Source organism: Thalassophryne amazonica, chromosome 20 (genome assembly GCF_902500255.1).
Source record: "Thalassophryne amazonica chromosome 20, fThaAma1.1, whole genome shotgun sequence".
In the NCBI taxonomy this organism is placed as follows: domain Eukaryota; kingdom Metazoa; phylum Chordata; class Actinopteri; order Batrachoidiformes; family Batrachoididae; genus Thalassophryne; species Thalassophryne amazonica.
The window spans coordinates 14,011,445-14,028,904 of NC_047122.1; the positions used below are offsets into that span (position 1 = coordinate 14,011,445).

General features: G+C 40.0%; 1 protein-coding gene across 3 annotated transcripts in view; it reads left to right on the plus strand.

Moving 5' to 3' along the window:
• LOC117502242 (F-box/LRR-repeat protein 6-like) overlaps positions 1–17,460 on the plus strand; it is a 28,623-nt gene that overhangs the window by 4,364 nt on the left and 6,799 nt on the right. For 2 of the 3 annotated variants that reach the window (XM_034161290.1, XM_034161292.1), the window contains exons 2-7: positions 3,325–3,883; positions 4,033–4,191; positions 6,755–6,818; positions 6,999–7,130; positions 7,231–7,338; positions 14,550–14,663. In XM_034161290.1, the coding sequence (XP_034017181.1) occupies positions 3,387–3,883; positions 4,033–4,191; positions 6,755–6,818; positions 6,999–7,130; positions 7,231–7,338; positions 14,550–14,663 (1,074 nt within the window). In that variant the 5' untranslated portion in view covers positions 3,325–3,386. Of the gene's footprint in view, positions 1–3,322; positions 3,884–4,032; positions 4,192–6,754; positions 6,819–6,998; positions 7,131–7,230; positions 7,339–14,549; positions 14,664–17,460 lie in introns of all 3 variants that reach the window. The other variant, XM_034161291.1, reaches the window with a different exon arrangement.

Here is a 17,460-nt window from a genome sequence, read left to right on the forward strand (position 1 = left end):
TAGGGATCTCCAATTGGTTCAAAATGCTGCTGCCAGACTTTTGACATGAAGCAAAGAAAGTCTGACCACCCTACACCCATTTTGGCATTCACTGGTTCACTGGGAGCGCTGCACGACGTCTCGCTCCGTGGGAAGTCCTTAAAGCGACAGTTATCACCTCAAAATCTCTCATCAGCCGTTAAAATTTTCACTGAAAACCAGCTTAATTTTTCGAACCGTGTCCACTTCGATGTGTCTCACAGGTTTAGAAAAAATTTTGATCAAACAAAGCGCCAGTCTCTCAGCAACTTCTCAGACAAAGGAATTCCGACGAGGGGCTGGGCGACTCCTCCCACAAGGAGTGCTCACAGGCGAATGACGTCACCGACAGGCGTGGAAAAACGCACACATGCGCACGAGGGTTCAAGCATGTCTGACGTAAAAACATATGAATGAAATCCATATAGTTTTTGAAAAAAATAAAAAGGACCTATACTTTATTGACAGCCCTCGTATATATATAAATGTGTGTGCATGTGTGTATGTATTAGGCATGTGGAGATTAATCAGTACAAATGTGCATGATGCGAGTGCATCGATTCATTCAGTGTGCATCGATTCAGTTGACGGGTTGAATCATGTTGCATCGCTCACTGCCGATTTTTTCAGAGGCACATTGAATGCACCACGGACGGTTCGGGACACCGGAGCGGCTGTTGTTTTAAGGGTGTTTATCGAGAAAATGATTATTTCTCTATGTTGATTGCAGACTGCAGTGGGTCTGCTTGAAGCTTGAAGCAATGAAGCAGCACTTTGACCTGCTGTTTGCTGGTTCTCTGCTTCGCTGGTTTACAGAAGCAGCAAGTCCACTGGCGTGAGCACCAACCAGTTTGGTACAACATCGGAACATAAACTGAGGTTAGGTAATGGAAGTGTGTGTGCGTGCATCTGGCACGACGTGTTCAAAACAAAGTAGTCCTGCACCCTGAGAACGCAGAGCCCGGGCCGATACGTAGGGTTTAATTAGGTCAGCTAAGTAGGGAGGTGCCAGTCCGTGAACAATTTTATAGACTAGTAGCAGAACTGTAAAATCTGATCTCACTGAGACAGGAAGCCAGTGAACGCCAAAATGGGTGTAGGGTGGTCAAACTTTCTTTGCTTCAATATATATATATATATATATATATATATATATATATATATATATATATATATATATATATATATATATATATATATATATATATATATATGGATGGATCCAGGCATCCATCCATGCAATATGGCAAGGAACCAGGGGTTGTCTGTGCCCACACAAGTGCTAACCATGCTGGGAACCCTGGCAACAGGAACTTTCCAGCAGGACTTCACCAATTAGTCAGTAAAGTGTCTGTCAACCTTGAGCCAAGCCATGCCAGCTGTGTGGAATGCAATCATCTGAATGTCATCCAGGTACATCACATTCCAACATTAAAGTGAAATTTGCAGCATGAGCCAGTTTCTCTAATGCAATCAGAGCTATTGACTGTACACATATTGCTATAAAGGTGCCATCACATGATGGATTTTTTTTTTGCTAACAGGAAACATTTTCATTCCATTAATGTTCACATCATATTTATTGCACAAATGCATTGTGTTGGGTTGGGAACAGAATCTGGTACAGTGCGTGATGTCGGGTTACTTGCTGTGTAAATAGTGTATTTGTGTAATTGTGCCCAGTGAAAACCACTGCGGGCACATTTGAGCATGTGTGCATTCAAATATGTTTTTTTATTATTGTGTTTTCTTTCTCTTGATGGTGAAAACACAGCTGCAGACTCTTAACAAGTCCCCGATTGTCTCCCTGTGTTCAGTGCTTGTTAATAAACACGTGTGTAAAGTTGTGAATGTCACACAGCCGCGGAGCACCTTACTTATTTAAATTCAGTGTGCGTGTGCTGCGTTGAGCTCACTGCATTTACAGCCTCACACACACACTCCCACTAACATTTTTCCAGTTTAATGGTTATGCTGTTTAACAGGGTAACAGATAAACTATCACTGTGTGTCTCCACATCATTTCCAGTCATCTAGCTCACACTCGGTATTATTTATTTTCTGTGTTCATGTTGTCTAATGTGACAGCGTGGGAAATCCCTGCTCAAAGGGCCCATTTTCATATTTAGAGAGGGGCATGGCCAGGGCAGAGTTTGATCCATGTGTGCTCAATTTCACTTTCAGTGGTATGTACAAATGGTACGTGCTTAGATCCATACTTACGCACACTTTGATGCAACCGGATTTTTTTGTGCTTTGGCCAGTTTCTGAGTTTAAGCATATAGTGCAGGCTCATGTGTCATGATTTTTTTTTTTGTAAAAGCAAAAACTCACCTGATTCTGTTAGAACTTGATTTAAAGATTTTTTTTTAAAAAATAGGGTGCAATTTTTGCGAATTAATTATTTACAAATCATAATAATGTGATTTGTTTTTTTTTTTTATTCTGCCTCACAGTTGAAGTGTACCTACCATAAAAATTACAGACCTCTCTCCATTCTTTGTAGGTGGGAAAACTTCGACAGTGGATCGGCAAAATCGACAGTGGATCAAATATTTATTTGCCTCACTGTATATTAACGAACATGGCAGAGTCTTCATCTAACAAGAAATCAATAACTGTGAATTTCAGACTTTGCTTGATTTGTCAGCTGAGCATCAAACAAACTTTATATGCACCATTAGCATGTTGCCCGTGGGGAGCCACGGGTTCTAGATTAGGTTGTGTTTATAAAATAAGTAGCTGTCATTTTTCAAGGGTGGTAATAAATTATGCAGTTTCTATAATGAGCTGGAACGGTGTGTTAGTCCAGAATGTTTTTAGAACCTTAGACCTCAACAGTTTTTAGAAGAAGAACTCAACCCTTTTATATCCTGTTAATTACATAGTGTAATTAGGTAATTTGATGATTCCATTGGTTTCCTTGTGTCAGAAAATCTATATTTAGGTACTTTGTTTGCAATTATATCTTGTGTATTAGCAATGATATTGCATTATTGCCAAATGGAGGCCATTTTGTATGCCATCTTGGATTTCGGACCCTAAGAATGTGAAGAAAAAATGGCACCCTAATTTGTTTTAAGCTTACGATGTCTTCTTTCAGAATTAAGTGACTTTTTGCTTTTGCCAAAAAAAATACACAAATTTGCAAATAATCCTACACTAATAAACCATGAGAGACCCTTGAACCTTGTGATTTATGACATATTTTCCTCTTTTTACTGTCCATTCTTCTTCAGCATGATGTGATTCCCTCTGACTGGCTGGAAATACCACAGTCTGATCTTAGTTTCATTTTACTTCCAGATTTCACTGTTCTGCTAATGTTGGACTGCTTGGAATCAGCCTCACGGTAAAGTGTGGACACAATGGATTCCCCTAAAGAAGGTGATCACACTGCATCATGCACATCACCAGCTCAAGGAAAAGGTGAGTCAGGGTCACAGAAGAAATCTTTGAAGAGGACAGCCAGTGTGCCAACAAATGTAAAGGCAAAAAAGAAGAGAAAAAAGGCAAAAGTCACCCAGCCTGCCCGGCTTGGCTACACAATCCAGAAAGGGGAAGATATGCTTCTTGTCATATCCAATAATCAGTATCATGATTCAGCCTGGTTTCCTCCAAAAAAGAAAAGCAAAAAGAAGAAACCAAGGGGACCTAAGGGAAAAACAGAAGACACTTGGATTAAGAAGAAGCAGAAGAGAGTCCATACTAAATCTAAAGTGTCCAAAAATCCAGCAGTGGACACTTCACTTCAGACACAGTCAGACACAGATGATAGATGGGGTCAGAATTTTCCTGAGGAAGTGCTCATCAAGGTTTTTCAAATTGTTGTTTGCCAAGATGGCGCAGTACCATTTCTGTGCAGGTAAGAATGGCTCTCAGAGTGACCAAAATGTCTGTATTTAACATATGAGTACTGTTTTCTAACTGGGACAGACCATTTGTAAATGTTGAAAATGTATGTAATTTAGACACACCACATGTTTATTGTTTTCTGCTGTATTTGTGTTTCAGGGTGGCCAGAGTTTGTCATCTCTGGAACACTGCTGCCTCCAGTCCACTTCTGTGGCGTCATGTGACTCTCGGTTATTGCTGGATTCAACCAGGAAGAAATCAGCGGCCTCACACTGAAAAAATGATAAAGGAAACATTAACCTGGCTGGCATGTAACAGGTCTCTCTTAGAAGTCTTGGATTTTGAAGTGAAAAGTTGTGTTTGTGTGTGTGTGTGTGTGTGTGTGTGTGTGTGTGTGTGTGTGTGTGTGTGTGTGTGTGTGTGTGTGTGTGTGTGTGTGTGTGTGTGTGTGTGTATATATATATATATATATATATATATGTCCTCAAGAGCCACATTCCTGCCATTCTTAGTTGTCTCCCTGTTCCAACACACCTGAATCCAATGAAAGGCTCATTAAAAGTCTACTAACGAGTCTTTCATTGGATTCAGGTGTGTTGGAGCAGGGAGACAACTAAGAGTGTCAGGAATGTGACTCTTGAGGACCGAACTTGGCCACCCCTGTTTTAGTGTAAGACTTTGTGGGAATCTGGCCACACACAAACCCATTTTTGCGGGGACATTTCACATAACCAACATCAGATCTTTATCCTGTTTACATCCAGATGACACAAACCATGACAAAATTACACAAAACACAAAACCTGATGATTGGAGGACGATCTGCAATCGCTGGCCCCTCTGGGGGTGGGTGGTTGGGCATGTGCCGTGCTGGCACGGAGGCTGTGGTTGAGGCACAGCCAACTCGATTGATGCTGTCTACCGCGGGATCAACCAGATCGTAGGCTAACAACAATGCTGCAGCTACTGTGACAGGAAACAGGGAGGCTTTTATGAAGAAAACGGCAGAACGTAAATTTAAATTCTTGAGGTGCCGAGACACACTTTGATTCTTTAAGATTTTAGTGCTGGATAGCGATGCGCATTATTTCCAGTCTTCTATGTTTTAAAGGACATTTCCGAGTGTTTCCGACAGCATTTACATAGCTTTGAGGAAAACGGCTTAGCGCGTGCTTAAATTAATGTAGCTGCTAATGTTAAGAATGGAGCCGCAGATTAATTGTAAATTTTCCATAAGTGTGATGTCATGTTATGATGACTGGTTTTTAAGTGATAACTGTTCATTTTTGATGCAGTTACTTAATGATTCCCTTATCGGTCCTTCAGAGTGGCCGTTGTTTTTGAGGGTGTTTGTCGGGAAAATGATCATATCGCTACATTGATTACAGACCCTGCAGCAGCTCTGTAATCAACCGCTTCTGCATGCTTCGTTGGTTCATTGCTTTGCTGCTCTTCAGAAGGGGTTAGTCCACTTCTTAACCTCTCTCAAAGCCATTAAAATATGTCGATCATGAGTCACTTTTGTGTGGATTAAAGTCACTAACTGGGACTCTTGTTACAGTCAAGAAATGCAAATTGTCCTCTGTTCCGTTCGCACAACTTCAAACGCTGTGCGGGTCTCTGCCGAGACAGAGTCCGGTCGGAATTAATAACTTCAAAACGAATCGCCGCTTTAAATAAAATGACACCTGTTTCCAAACTTTTTTCCTCCAAAAATGAGACATGTTGCATTCTTTATGAATTACATCCTGATGTACAGCACAACTGGCTGCAAGAGCTCAGCTCAGACTTATGGAAAGACATTCATCAAATCAAAATCAAATCAATTTTATTTATATAGCGCCAAATCACAACAAACAGTTGCCCCAAGGCGTTTTATATTGTAAGGCAATAGCCATACAATTCATGCCAATAATGTCTGAAACGAAATGCTTTTGACAATAACTACAGATTTTGTTTATTTCTATTTATGTCCAGAGATCAAGGATCCACCATGTAGAGTTTATTATGTCCAGAGTTTAAGGATCCAGTGACCAATTTCATATTTATTTACTTTAAGACTCAATAAAATGTTGTTGTCAAAGAAAACCTGCAAAGTCTATTTTTAGTACACAGAAAATTCACAAGAGGTATTGATAAGGGAATTGATAAGTAATCGGATCAATATGTAGAACCGATAATTGTATCGATATAATCTTATCAATACTCATCCCTGCTGCAGACCCTGTTAAAACGTAAATTTGTTTTTGATTGATTAATAAAGGGGCTTCATTGAACATGTACAAATTGTATGTAAGACAACAGGATCTTAATTAATTAAACAACTGCAAATTATAAAGAACACAAGGCTCATACAGCTGAGGTATGAGCTGAATATTTTAGTATTGCATTATATTTAAATATTTGTAAAAGTAATCCACAGTACATGGAGATCCAGTTTGCCTGTTTCATGCTCAGTTGTGAATAAAAATGGAGTTTGCTTGGTGAAAAAAAAAACATGGACTTGTTTTTATGCAAGTTGTATGATTTAAATGTTGCATCAGTTTTAAAGTTTGAACGTCTGTTCCTGTGTGTTGTTACAGTGTCACATTTTGACAGCACACTTTTCTGTTTGATAAAGCCATTTATTCATAGTTGTTTGGTTGAAGTGAGCGTGACTGCAAATTGTTTTTATATGGAACCCGACATGAGGAAAAGCTCAAAATAGATCCCTTATTTGAACGCCGTGTGCCGTGACTCAGTTTTAATTGAGCCCTGTCAGGAAATTTCTACTTTTTTTTTTTTTTTTTTTTTTTTTTTTACAAAAAAGGCAGTTTAATGCTGTGTTTCTCATTTCAAAAGATCTCAGATAAAATGCCAAACAATTTTTATTGTTTTTAAGGTTGTCACAGCTTCGAGGCCTTTCTATCTGTCACTGGACAAAGAATGTCAACTATGCAATAGAGGTACATGATTAAAATATTGGTCTTTAGTTTTCAACACAGTGTTATTGTCTAGGTTATAATAGAAGTTTGCTTTGGAGAGTTTACATCATATAATGCAACAATATGTCAGTCATCTTAAGTAAAGTTTTTTATAGTTTATATTATTTTTGACCATTCAGTTTCTGTTGTCATCATGTTCAGGTTATGTCGCAGTCCTGCCCTCATCTTGAATCCCTCACTCTGCCTTATTGCAAAGGCCTGACAGAGAAGGCTTTCCAGAGCCTTGGTTTGCACAGTCAGTCTCTGCAGATCATAAATCTACAGTATTCAGAGGTACAGTACAGACCAGTTTAATAAACATTTGTAAGATGTGTGAAACACATATTTTTGGTGAGTTTCATACATTTCAGTTTGTTTGTTTTTTATGCTGCAGTTTCAGGTTGAGGGTCTTGTTGACCTCCTGGAATCTCATGGCAGCCAGATCAAACAAATTTTGTTCACTCATGGACCAAAGAATGAGAAAATTCTGGCTGCTGTATACGTAAGTGTGTTTCAGCCTACATTATGTTTATACTTCCATGAAAGAGGCTATTTTGCATGATAGTAGTGTTACTACATTCATGTTTTTTTATTTGTGTGATTGTGTGATTAAGCATTTGTAGATCACCGATCACACACATTCATCGCTTTATTCAGTTATGTAATTTGAGACATTCTTCATCCACACACTGATCCACAAATAAATACAATTGTATGCAAAGGTTTGGGCACCCCTGATGATTTCCATGAGTTTCCTTTATAAATCATTGGTTCTCTGGATCAGAAATTTCAGTTAAATATATCATATAGCAGATGAACACACTGATATTTGAGAAGTGAAATGAATTTTCTAGTATTTACAGAAAGTGTGCAATAATTATTTAAACAAGATTGGGCAGGTGCATAAATTTGGGCACCCTTGTCATTTTATTGATTTGAATACATTTAGCACTAATTATTGGAAGACAAACTAGGTTTTGATAAGCTCACTGACCCTTGACCTCATTACACAGATGAATCCAGTCATGAGAACGGGTATTTAAGGTGGCCATTTGCAAATCATTCCCCTCTTTGCATCTCTTCTAATGAGTGGCAACATGGTAGGCTCTAAACAACTCTCAAATGACCTGAAAACAAAGATTGTTCAACATCATGGTTTAGGAGAAGGATACAAAAAGCTTTCTCAGAGATTTCAGCTGTCAGTTTCCACTGTGAGGAACATAGTGAGGAAATGGAAGACCGCAGGCACAGTACTAGTTAAGGCCCGCAGGCCAAGAAAAATCTCAGATAAGCTGAAGCGAAGGATGGTGAGAACAGTCATAGACAACCCACAGACCTGGTCCAAAGACCTACAACATGATCTAGCTGCAGGTCGTGTCTCTGTGCATCATTCAACTATACAGGGCACTTTGCACAAGGAGATGCTGGTATGCAGAGGAAGCCTTTTCTGCGTACACACCACAGAGTGGTTGCTTGAGATACGCTAAAGCACATTTGGACAAGCCAGCTTCATTTTGGAATAAGGTGCTGTGGACTGATGAAACTAAATTGAGTTATTTGGACATAACAAGGGGCGGTATGCATGGCTGAAAAAGAACACAGCATTCCAAGAAAAACGCTTGCTACCTACAGTAAAATTTGGAGGTTGTTCCATCATGCTTTGTGGCTGTGTGGCCATTGCAGGTACTGGGAATCTTGTTAAAGTTGAGGGTCACATGGATTCCAGTCAATATCAGCAGATTATTGAGAACAATGTTCAATGTTCACAAAGTTGAAGTTGCACCAGGTAGGGCAGTCACAGTTATTACAATATTCACCAATCGCAATTATTTTTCATATTCGCAAATATGTTTCATAATCGCGATTACTGTGAATTACTTATTTTATCCACATAGTTGCATAAAACGACTCAGAATCTGACATCATCGTGTTGCAGCAGCAGCCGCATGCAGCCTCACTGCCTCACTCACTCTGTTTCCCTCTCATCTTGGTTGGATGGTTAGCGAGGCTCGGATAATAACATGGAGCGTGAGGAGGCTCTGGTTCCAAAGCCACGTACCACATCACCGCTGTGGATGCATTTCGGTTTTAAGTAGGGCTGCCACGACTAGTTGTATACTGAATTTATGAGATCATGCAATGAAATAAATGGTCAAATATCCATAAACAAATTCTTAAAAAATGGGAATATATAAATGAACTGAGCAAAAATTATGCATACACGGGTTAAAAAAAACCTGCTGTGGAGAAGCTGTGCACTGATGTTCAGAGGCACAGATCACAAAAAGCTGAACTTTAACAGCTGTTATTTTCCAAAGGTATGTATTTGTTCAGTCTTGAGCTTAATGTAGTGTTCAAGCACAAAACGTGACTGATGAGGAGAAAAAAAGGATGAATTCATCACACTAAAATGAACTGGAGTCAGAATAAAAATACAAGCTGCTGATTCCTGTTATTTTTCAGAGTTATTAAGCTGCAGCTATATGTTTTAATTATTTCAAAGTGAGTTGCCTCTTATTGTATTCTGATTCATTTATACAAAAAAATATGGGGAATCTAATCAGCCTGCATTGTTCTGTTAAGTTTATATCAGTTTTCCTGCACATGTCCAGGTGTTTTTTTCCCTTCCTTATAAGAGTTTGGTATTTGCGTTTGCTCCACAAAGTTTTACAACATAATAAAATGGTCACACTTTTCTTTATAGCAGTTCATTCAGATTTCAGAAATGCAATAGAAACAACCACAAATCAGAAAAAGTTGGGACTATATGTAAAATGAAAATAAAAATAAAAATGTTGCACTATTCCCAGTTTCTCCACTCACAGAAACCAAACGTTAGCAGAATATAAAGAAGGGAAAAAAAGAGAAAAAATAGACAATATAATCATCAATCACAAATATTTGTCTGACAATGAATCGTCTCCAGAAATTCCTAATCGTGATAGCCCTAGCGCCGGGGCTGGATCTTTCAACAAGATGACGACTCTAAACACTGCTCAAAATCTACTAAGGCATTCATGCAGAGGAACAAGTACAATGTTCTTGAATGGCCATCTCAGTACCCAGACCTGAGTATTATTGAAAATCTGTGGTGTTTTAAGCGGCTGTCCATGCTTGGAAACCAACAAACCTGAGATGTTTTGTAAAGAAGAATGGTCCAAAATACCTTCAAACAGAATCCAGACTCTCATTGGAAGCTATAGGAAGCGTTTAGAGGCTGTTATTTCTGCAAAAGTAGGATCTACTAAATATTGATGTTTTTTTTTCTGTTGGGTGCCCAAATTTATGCACCTGCCTAATTTTGTTTAAAGAATTATTGCACACTTTCTCTATATCCTATGAACTTCATTTCACTTCTCAAATATTACTGTGTTTGTCTACTATATGATATATTTAACTGAAATTGCTGATCCAAACAACCAATGATTTATAAAGGAAAATCATGGAAATTATCAGGGGTGCCCGAACTTTTACATACGACTGTAGCTCACACAAATGGTAAATGGACTGCATTTATATAGCGCTTTTCCATCTGCATCAGATGCTCAAAGTGCTTTACAATTATGCCTCACATTCACCCTGATGTCAGGGTGCTGCCATACAAGGCATTCACTACACACTGGGAGCAATAGGGAATTAAAGGCCTTGCCTCCCTCTCTCTCTCACAAAACAACACTGACATCCAGTAGATGGCAGTGTTGTTCTATGCATTAATGTGGCTATGGTTAGCACTGTACTTAACTTGACCTTTGCTTTTGCAGAGCACTTCTCCTTTGCTGAGATAATCCATCCCACCTCACAGGTGTGCCATATCAAGATGCTGATTAGACACCATGATTAGTGCACAGGTGTGCCTTAGACTGCCCACAATAAAAGGCCACTCTGAAAGGTGCAATACACGAGCAACAGCTGTGGTTGACATTCCTGCTGTCAGCATGCCAATTGCACGCTCCCTCAAATCTTGCGACATCTGTGGCATTGTGCTGTGTGATAAAACTGCACCTTTCAGAGTGGCCTTTTATTGTGGACAGTCTAAGGCACACCTGTGCACTTATATTTTTGTTGAGTGTATGTATGTATATGTATACACTGACAAAAATAAGTATTTGAACACGCTGCGGTTTTGCAAGTTCTCCCACTTAGAAATCATGGAGCGGTCTGAAATTGCACGTCCACTGTGAGAGACATAATAATAATAATTAAAAAAAAAAATCTGGAAATCACAATGTATGATTTTTTTAAATAATTTATTTGTATGTTCCTGCTGCAAATAAGTATTTGAACACCTGTGAAAATCAATGTTAATATTTGGTAGAGTAGCCTTTGTTTGCAGTTACAGAGGTCAAATGTTTCCTGTAGTTTTTCACCAGGTTTTCACACACTGCAGCAGGGATTTTGGTCCACTTCTCCATGCACATCTTCTCCAAATCTTTCAGGTTTGGAGTTTCAGCTCCCTCCAAAGATTTTCTATTGAGTTCAGGTCTGGAGACTGGCCGGGCCACTCCAGGACCTTGAAATGCTTCTTACGGAGCCCCTCCTTAGTTGCCCTGGCTGTGTGTTTGGGGTCATTGTCATGCTGGAAGACCCAGCCATGACTCATCTTCAGTGCTCTTACTGAGAGAAGGAGGTTATTTGCCAAAATCTCGCAATACATGACCCCATCCATCCTCCCTTCAATACGGTGCAGTCGTCCTGTCCCCTTTGCAGAAGAGCACCCCCAGAGTATGATGTTTCCACCCCCATGCTTCACGGTTGGGATGGTTTTCTTGGGGTTGTTCTCATCCTCTAAACATGGTAAGTGGAGTTGATTCCAAAAAGCTCTATTCTGGTCTCGTGTGACCACATGACCTTCTCCCATTCATCCTCTGGATCATCCAGATGGTCACTGGTGAACTTCAAACGGGCCTGGACATGTGCTGGTTTGAGCAGGGGGACCTTGCTGCCCTGCAGGATTTTAAACCATGACAGCATCATGTGTTACTAATGTAATCTTTGTGACTGTGGTCCCAGCTCTCTTCAGGTCATTGACCAGGTCCTCCTGTGTAGCTCTGAGCTTTCTCAGAATCATCCTTACCTACCCCACAAAGTGAGATCTTGCATGGAATCCCAGACCAAGGGAGATTGACAGTCATCTTGTGTTTCTTCCACTTTCTAATAAATAATAATAACAGTTGTTGTCTTCTACCAAGCTGCTTGCCTGTTGTCCTGTAGTCCATCCCAGCCTTGTACAGGTCTACAGTTTTGTCCCTGGTGTCCTTAGACAGCTCTTTGGTCTTGGCTATGGTGGACAGGTTGGAGTGTGATTGATTGAGTGTGTGAACAGGTGTCTTTTATACAGGTAACAAGTTCACAGGTGCAATTAATACAGGTAAAGAGTGCAGAATAAAAGGGCTTCTTAAAGAAAAATTAACAGGTCTGTGTGAGCCAAAATTCTTGCTGGTTGGTAGGTGTTCAAATACTTATTTGCAGCAGTAACTTTCAAATAAATTATTAAAAAATCATACATTGTGATTTCTGGATTTTTTTTTTTTTTTTTTTTTTTTAGATTATGTCTCTCACAGTGGAAATGAACCTAAGATGAAAATTTCAGACTCCTCCATGATTTCTAAGTGGGAGAACTTGCAAAACCACAGGGTGTTCAAATATTTATTTTCCTCACTGTATACAGTAGTGTTCAGAATAATAGTAGTGCTATGTGACTAAAAAGATTAATCCACGTTTTGAAGTATATTTCTTATTGTTACATGGGAAACAAGGTACCAGTAGATTCAGTAGATTCTCACAAATCCAACAAGACCAAGCATTCATGATATGCACACTCTTAAGGCTATGAAATTGGGCTATTAGTATAAAAAAAAGTAGAAAAGGGGGTGTTAACAATAATAGTAGTGTGGCATTCAGTCAGTGAGTTCGTCAGTTTTGTGGAACAAACAGGTGTGAATCAGGTGTCCCCTATTCAAGGATGAAGCCAGCACCTGTTGAACATGCTTTTCTCTTTGAAAGCCTGAGGAAAATGGGACGTTCAAGACATTGTTCAGAAGAACAGCGTAGTTTGATTAAAAAGTTGGTTGGAGAGGGGAAAACTTATACGCAGGTGCAACAATTATAGGCTGTTTATCTACAGTGATCTCCAATGCTTTAAAATGGACAAAAAAACAGAGATGCATGGAAGAAAGCGGAAAACAACCATCAAAATGGATGGAAGAATAACCAGAATGGCAAAGGCTCACCCATTGATCAGCTCCAGGATGATCAAAGACAGTCTGGAGTTACCTGTAAGTGCTGTGACAGTTAGAAGACGCCTGTGTGAAACTAATTTATTTGCAAGAATCCCCCATAAAGTCCCTCTGTTAAATAAAAGACATGTGCAGAAGAGGTTACAATTTGCCAAAGAACACATCAACTGGCCTAAAGAGAAATGGAGGAATATTTTGTGGACTGATGAGAGTAAAATTGTTCTTTTTGGGTCCAAGGGCCGCAGACAGTTTGTAAGACGACCCCCAAACTCTGAATTCAAGCCACAGTTCACAGTGAAGACAGTGAAGCATGGTGGTGCAAGCATCATGATATGGGCATTTTGCTCCTACTATGGTGTTGGGCCTATATATCGCATACCAGGTATCATGGATCAGTTTGGATATATCAAAATACTTGAAGAGGTCATGTTACCTTATGCTGAAGAGGACATGCCCTTGAAATGGGTGTTTCAACAAGACAATGACCCCAAGCACACTAGTAAACCAGCAAAATCTTGAAATCATGAAAAACTGAGGTTATACAACTAAATACTAGTTTAGTGATTCAGAGGATTGCTAAAAAATCAGTTTGAACATAATAATTTTGAGTTTGTAGCGTCAGCAGCAGATGCTACTATTATTGTGAACACCCCCTTTTCCACTTTTTTTACTTATAGCCAAATTTCATAGCCTTAAGAGTGTGCATATCATGAATGCTTGGTCTTGTTGGATTTGTGAGAATCTACTGAATCTACTGGTACCTTGTTTCCCATGTAACAATAAGAAATATACTCAAAACCTGGATTAATCTTTTTAGTCACATAGCACATAGCACTATTATTCTGAACACTACTGTATATACCATGAAAATGAAAATACAATGGAAACACTAATAACACCGCCATTGGCTGTGTTCTTATTGTTTCAAATATACTATTTTTATCATTGAAAACAATAATAACAGCCAACAGCTGTGTTATTATTGTTTTCATTGATAAAAATGGTATATATTTCAGATGATAATAACACTGCTGTTGACTGTGTCAGGGCCACATACAGACAACCACATCCACACCCCCACACACACCTATGGTCAGTTTAAAGTTTCCATTTCACCTAACCTGCATGTCTTTTTATGTGAAAGAAATCCAGAGTACATGGAGGGAATGGCAGAGAGTGACAGGACAGGGAGAATAGTTTGGAAACAATGTGCGAGTGAAATGGTTTGGACATGTGCAGAGGAGGGATGCAGGTTATGTTGGGAGCAGGATGTTGAGGATGTAGATACAGGGACCAGGTTGAGGATGGAGATAGATGATCTGCTGTCACAATCCCTCACAATAGCAGCCTGAAAATCAAATAGGGAGCTTTTCTCTCTCATGAGTTTGACTTTGACTGATGTAGGCACTGCACAGTCAAGGCCAAATAGCACAAGTGACGTTTACAACCAAAACATATACTGCTTGTTTTTTTACAGAAAGGATGCTGCCCTGATTTGGAGTTGTTGGAGATCAACACAAAGTTGGACAGTAAAGAATGCCAACTACAGCTCTGCATTCAAGCTCTCCAACATGGATGTCCCAAACTTAAGGTAAAGTAAATCTACACGCTGCACTACATACATCTACCAGAGGTTTATTACATATTGGAAGTTGGCTGTCCAAACTCTAGAAAGCTTTTACTTATCTGTATCTAATCACCTCATGTGTTTCTATTTTTCATTTTTAGTCCTTTTTTGTCATACATGTGCAGTAATAAAAATTTGGCATGCAGTGTTTTATTTATGTAACGATAGGAAATGGAAGTGATGTTTGTCTTTAGAAAGGTTAGTAACCAGGAGGTTATTAGCATTATTTTAACATCATTTTTGTATTCAGTGTTTAGTGGTTGAGCAGAATCCACAGCCCATCAGTGTTCTTATATTAAATGCTTTTATTGTGGATAATATTCAGGAAGTGGTGATTTACTATGAATTTTAGCTTTAACATTTCCCTTTTTCTTTGTTTTGTATAATTATGCAGTCTGAACATTACAAAACCATTACATCCTTGCCAGAAGAAATACAACATACTTATTCGTTGATGTGGCTTTTTCTTGTCATTTAAAATTTTAGATCCCTTCAGAATTGCTTATTCTAGAATTTAGTCTGTTGTAGCCACATTAATCTTAAAGGCCTCATTCTTTAGATTTTTTCTTAGTTAGGTTCTAATCTATTGTACACAGTGGTAGGCACAGCTAACCGAAAAGTTAGCTTCGATAACCGCTGATCCACTAACTGAAAAGTTAACTTTTATAATGCTAAACCAATAAACTCCTAAAAAAAAAAAAAAAAAAAAATTAGCGGAAGTTATTGCTAACCGCTAACTTTTAGTATTGACTTCAGACTTCAGACAACTTTATTGATCCCAAAAAAGGGCAATTATGTTTACACTCCAATTACCTCAGACAAGATACAGCAATTAATCCACAATTACTACTTGTTTACCGTAATAATGGCACACATCAAAATTAAAGACAACACATATACATTTGACATTGTTTATGTGCACTAAACTTGAAGCAGTCCATTATCCGAATTGAGGTAAAATGGGTGAAGGCCGCTGCAACTGTAAGTCGCGCCGCCAAGACCAGCTTCAGAGAGGACGAGGCCTGCCACAGGGAGGGAGGGGCAGAGAGTGGTCCAGTGTCCAGACAGACAGCCCGGAAGGCCGCGTGAGGCGCCATCGACAGGCCCTATCTGTCCATCCTGGGGGATTCAGTCCTGAATCAGTCCACCAGAGTCTCAAGGTCCCACAGTCAACATCTCAGGACTGGGAAGGGAGGGAGGAGGGGGGGAGACGAGGAGCGAGGCTATCAGGAGTGTTCCTCGGGTGGAGGATTTTATCCCAGCGGCCTTGAAGGACAGCTGGTGTTAGAAACAAATAGATATCCAGATTAACAGACGCCTGGCAGATTCCACACTCTGAAACTTCAGAGTGGCTCCCAATACATTTGAATAGAGGAGAGATGTGGTCTTACAGACGATCAAAGCGGTTTTCCAGTGCAGCCATTCTCCCCGAGATGGATTCCAACGTGCGGTTGACACCCACCGACTGAGCTGACACTGCCCTTCCAATCGAATCAGTCATGTGGGGCAGCCTGGACGGGCCGATTAATGCCGCCTTCACCTTCTTAATTTTCCGGTAGACCAGTGCTGTGGCCGCTCCACACAGCAGAAACCCAGTCACCACAGCTCCAAATAAGTAAACATCTTCAACATCCTCCACAGACAACGTGTACAGGCACATGACTTGCCACCTCCAGCTGTCCATCACGTAACCCGCCACATGTGTCCCGGCAGGACAGGTCGGGTCCTCCGCTCCCGAGTGTCTTGTGGAAAAAATAGTATCAATTGCGTTCAGAGACCACTAGATCAGATCCATTTTGCCGTTTTCCAGAGGAGCAGGGCTGGCAGCCTCACAGACAAAACACGCTAAGGGAGAGTGGAGGAGATGCGACCGCCCTCGTCAGAGTCCCAAGCACGAATCGGTACACTGTTGGCTACTGATAAGCCAGTTTCAAGTTTAAGCACCACAGGGGCTGCTGAGTAAATATAAAGACGATCACAAACCCAAAATGAACACACGAAAATAAAAAGCCCAAACACTGTCTTCATCTTTATCAAAAGAAGTCACAGTTTATATATATATTATATATTGTGGTAAGCTGCATGGAAGAAGGAGCCAGAGCTTTTGTCTTTATTCACCCTGCTGCAAAGAAGTGCTATTTATATAACGACTGAGTGGATTCTTGTCATTTGATTGGTGCTTTGTGTGTCACATGACATGGATTATTCATCCCATTTTTGTGGCATTGCAGTTTGGTTCCATTTAGAGTGCAAATTTGGTTCCATACGTTTGCACTCTGCACACACACATCTACACACACACACAGACATACAACGCGCGTGCACCCAGACACAAAACAAATCCACTGCACTGTAAGCCGTCTGGAGGCTGTTAGCAGGATGTTGGAATGAAAAGCTGGACTCATTTCTGACGTGATTTTTTTCGTTGCACTGAGAAAGTACACTGTCTTTTTTTTTTTTTTTTTGGTAGTACAGGCACGCGCAAGAGCTGTCCCGGTTGTGTGTGTGTGTGTGTGTGTGTGTGTGTGTGTGTGTGTGTGTGTGTGCGTGTGTGTGTGTGAGCGCGACACAAGCGGAATGACAATTTGATTGAGCTAACTGATGGTGCTAGTTCTGTAACACACACACACACACAACAAAATCCACTCCTCTGTAAGCCATCTGGATGCATGAAGAGCTGTTCAGATGAAAAGCTGATGTGATTTTTGGCTGAACTGAGGAACTACACAGTCTTTTTTTAATGGAAGTATGAAGTCAGTGC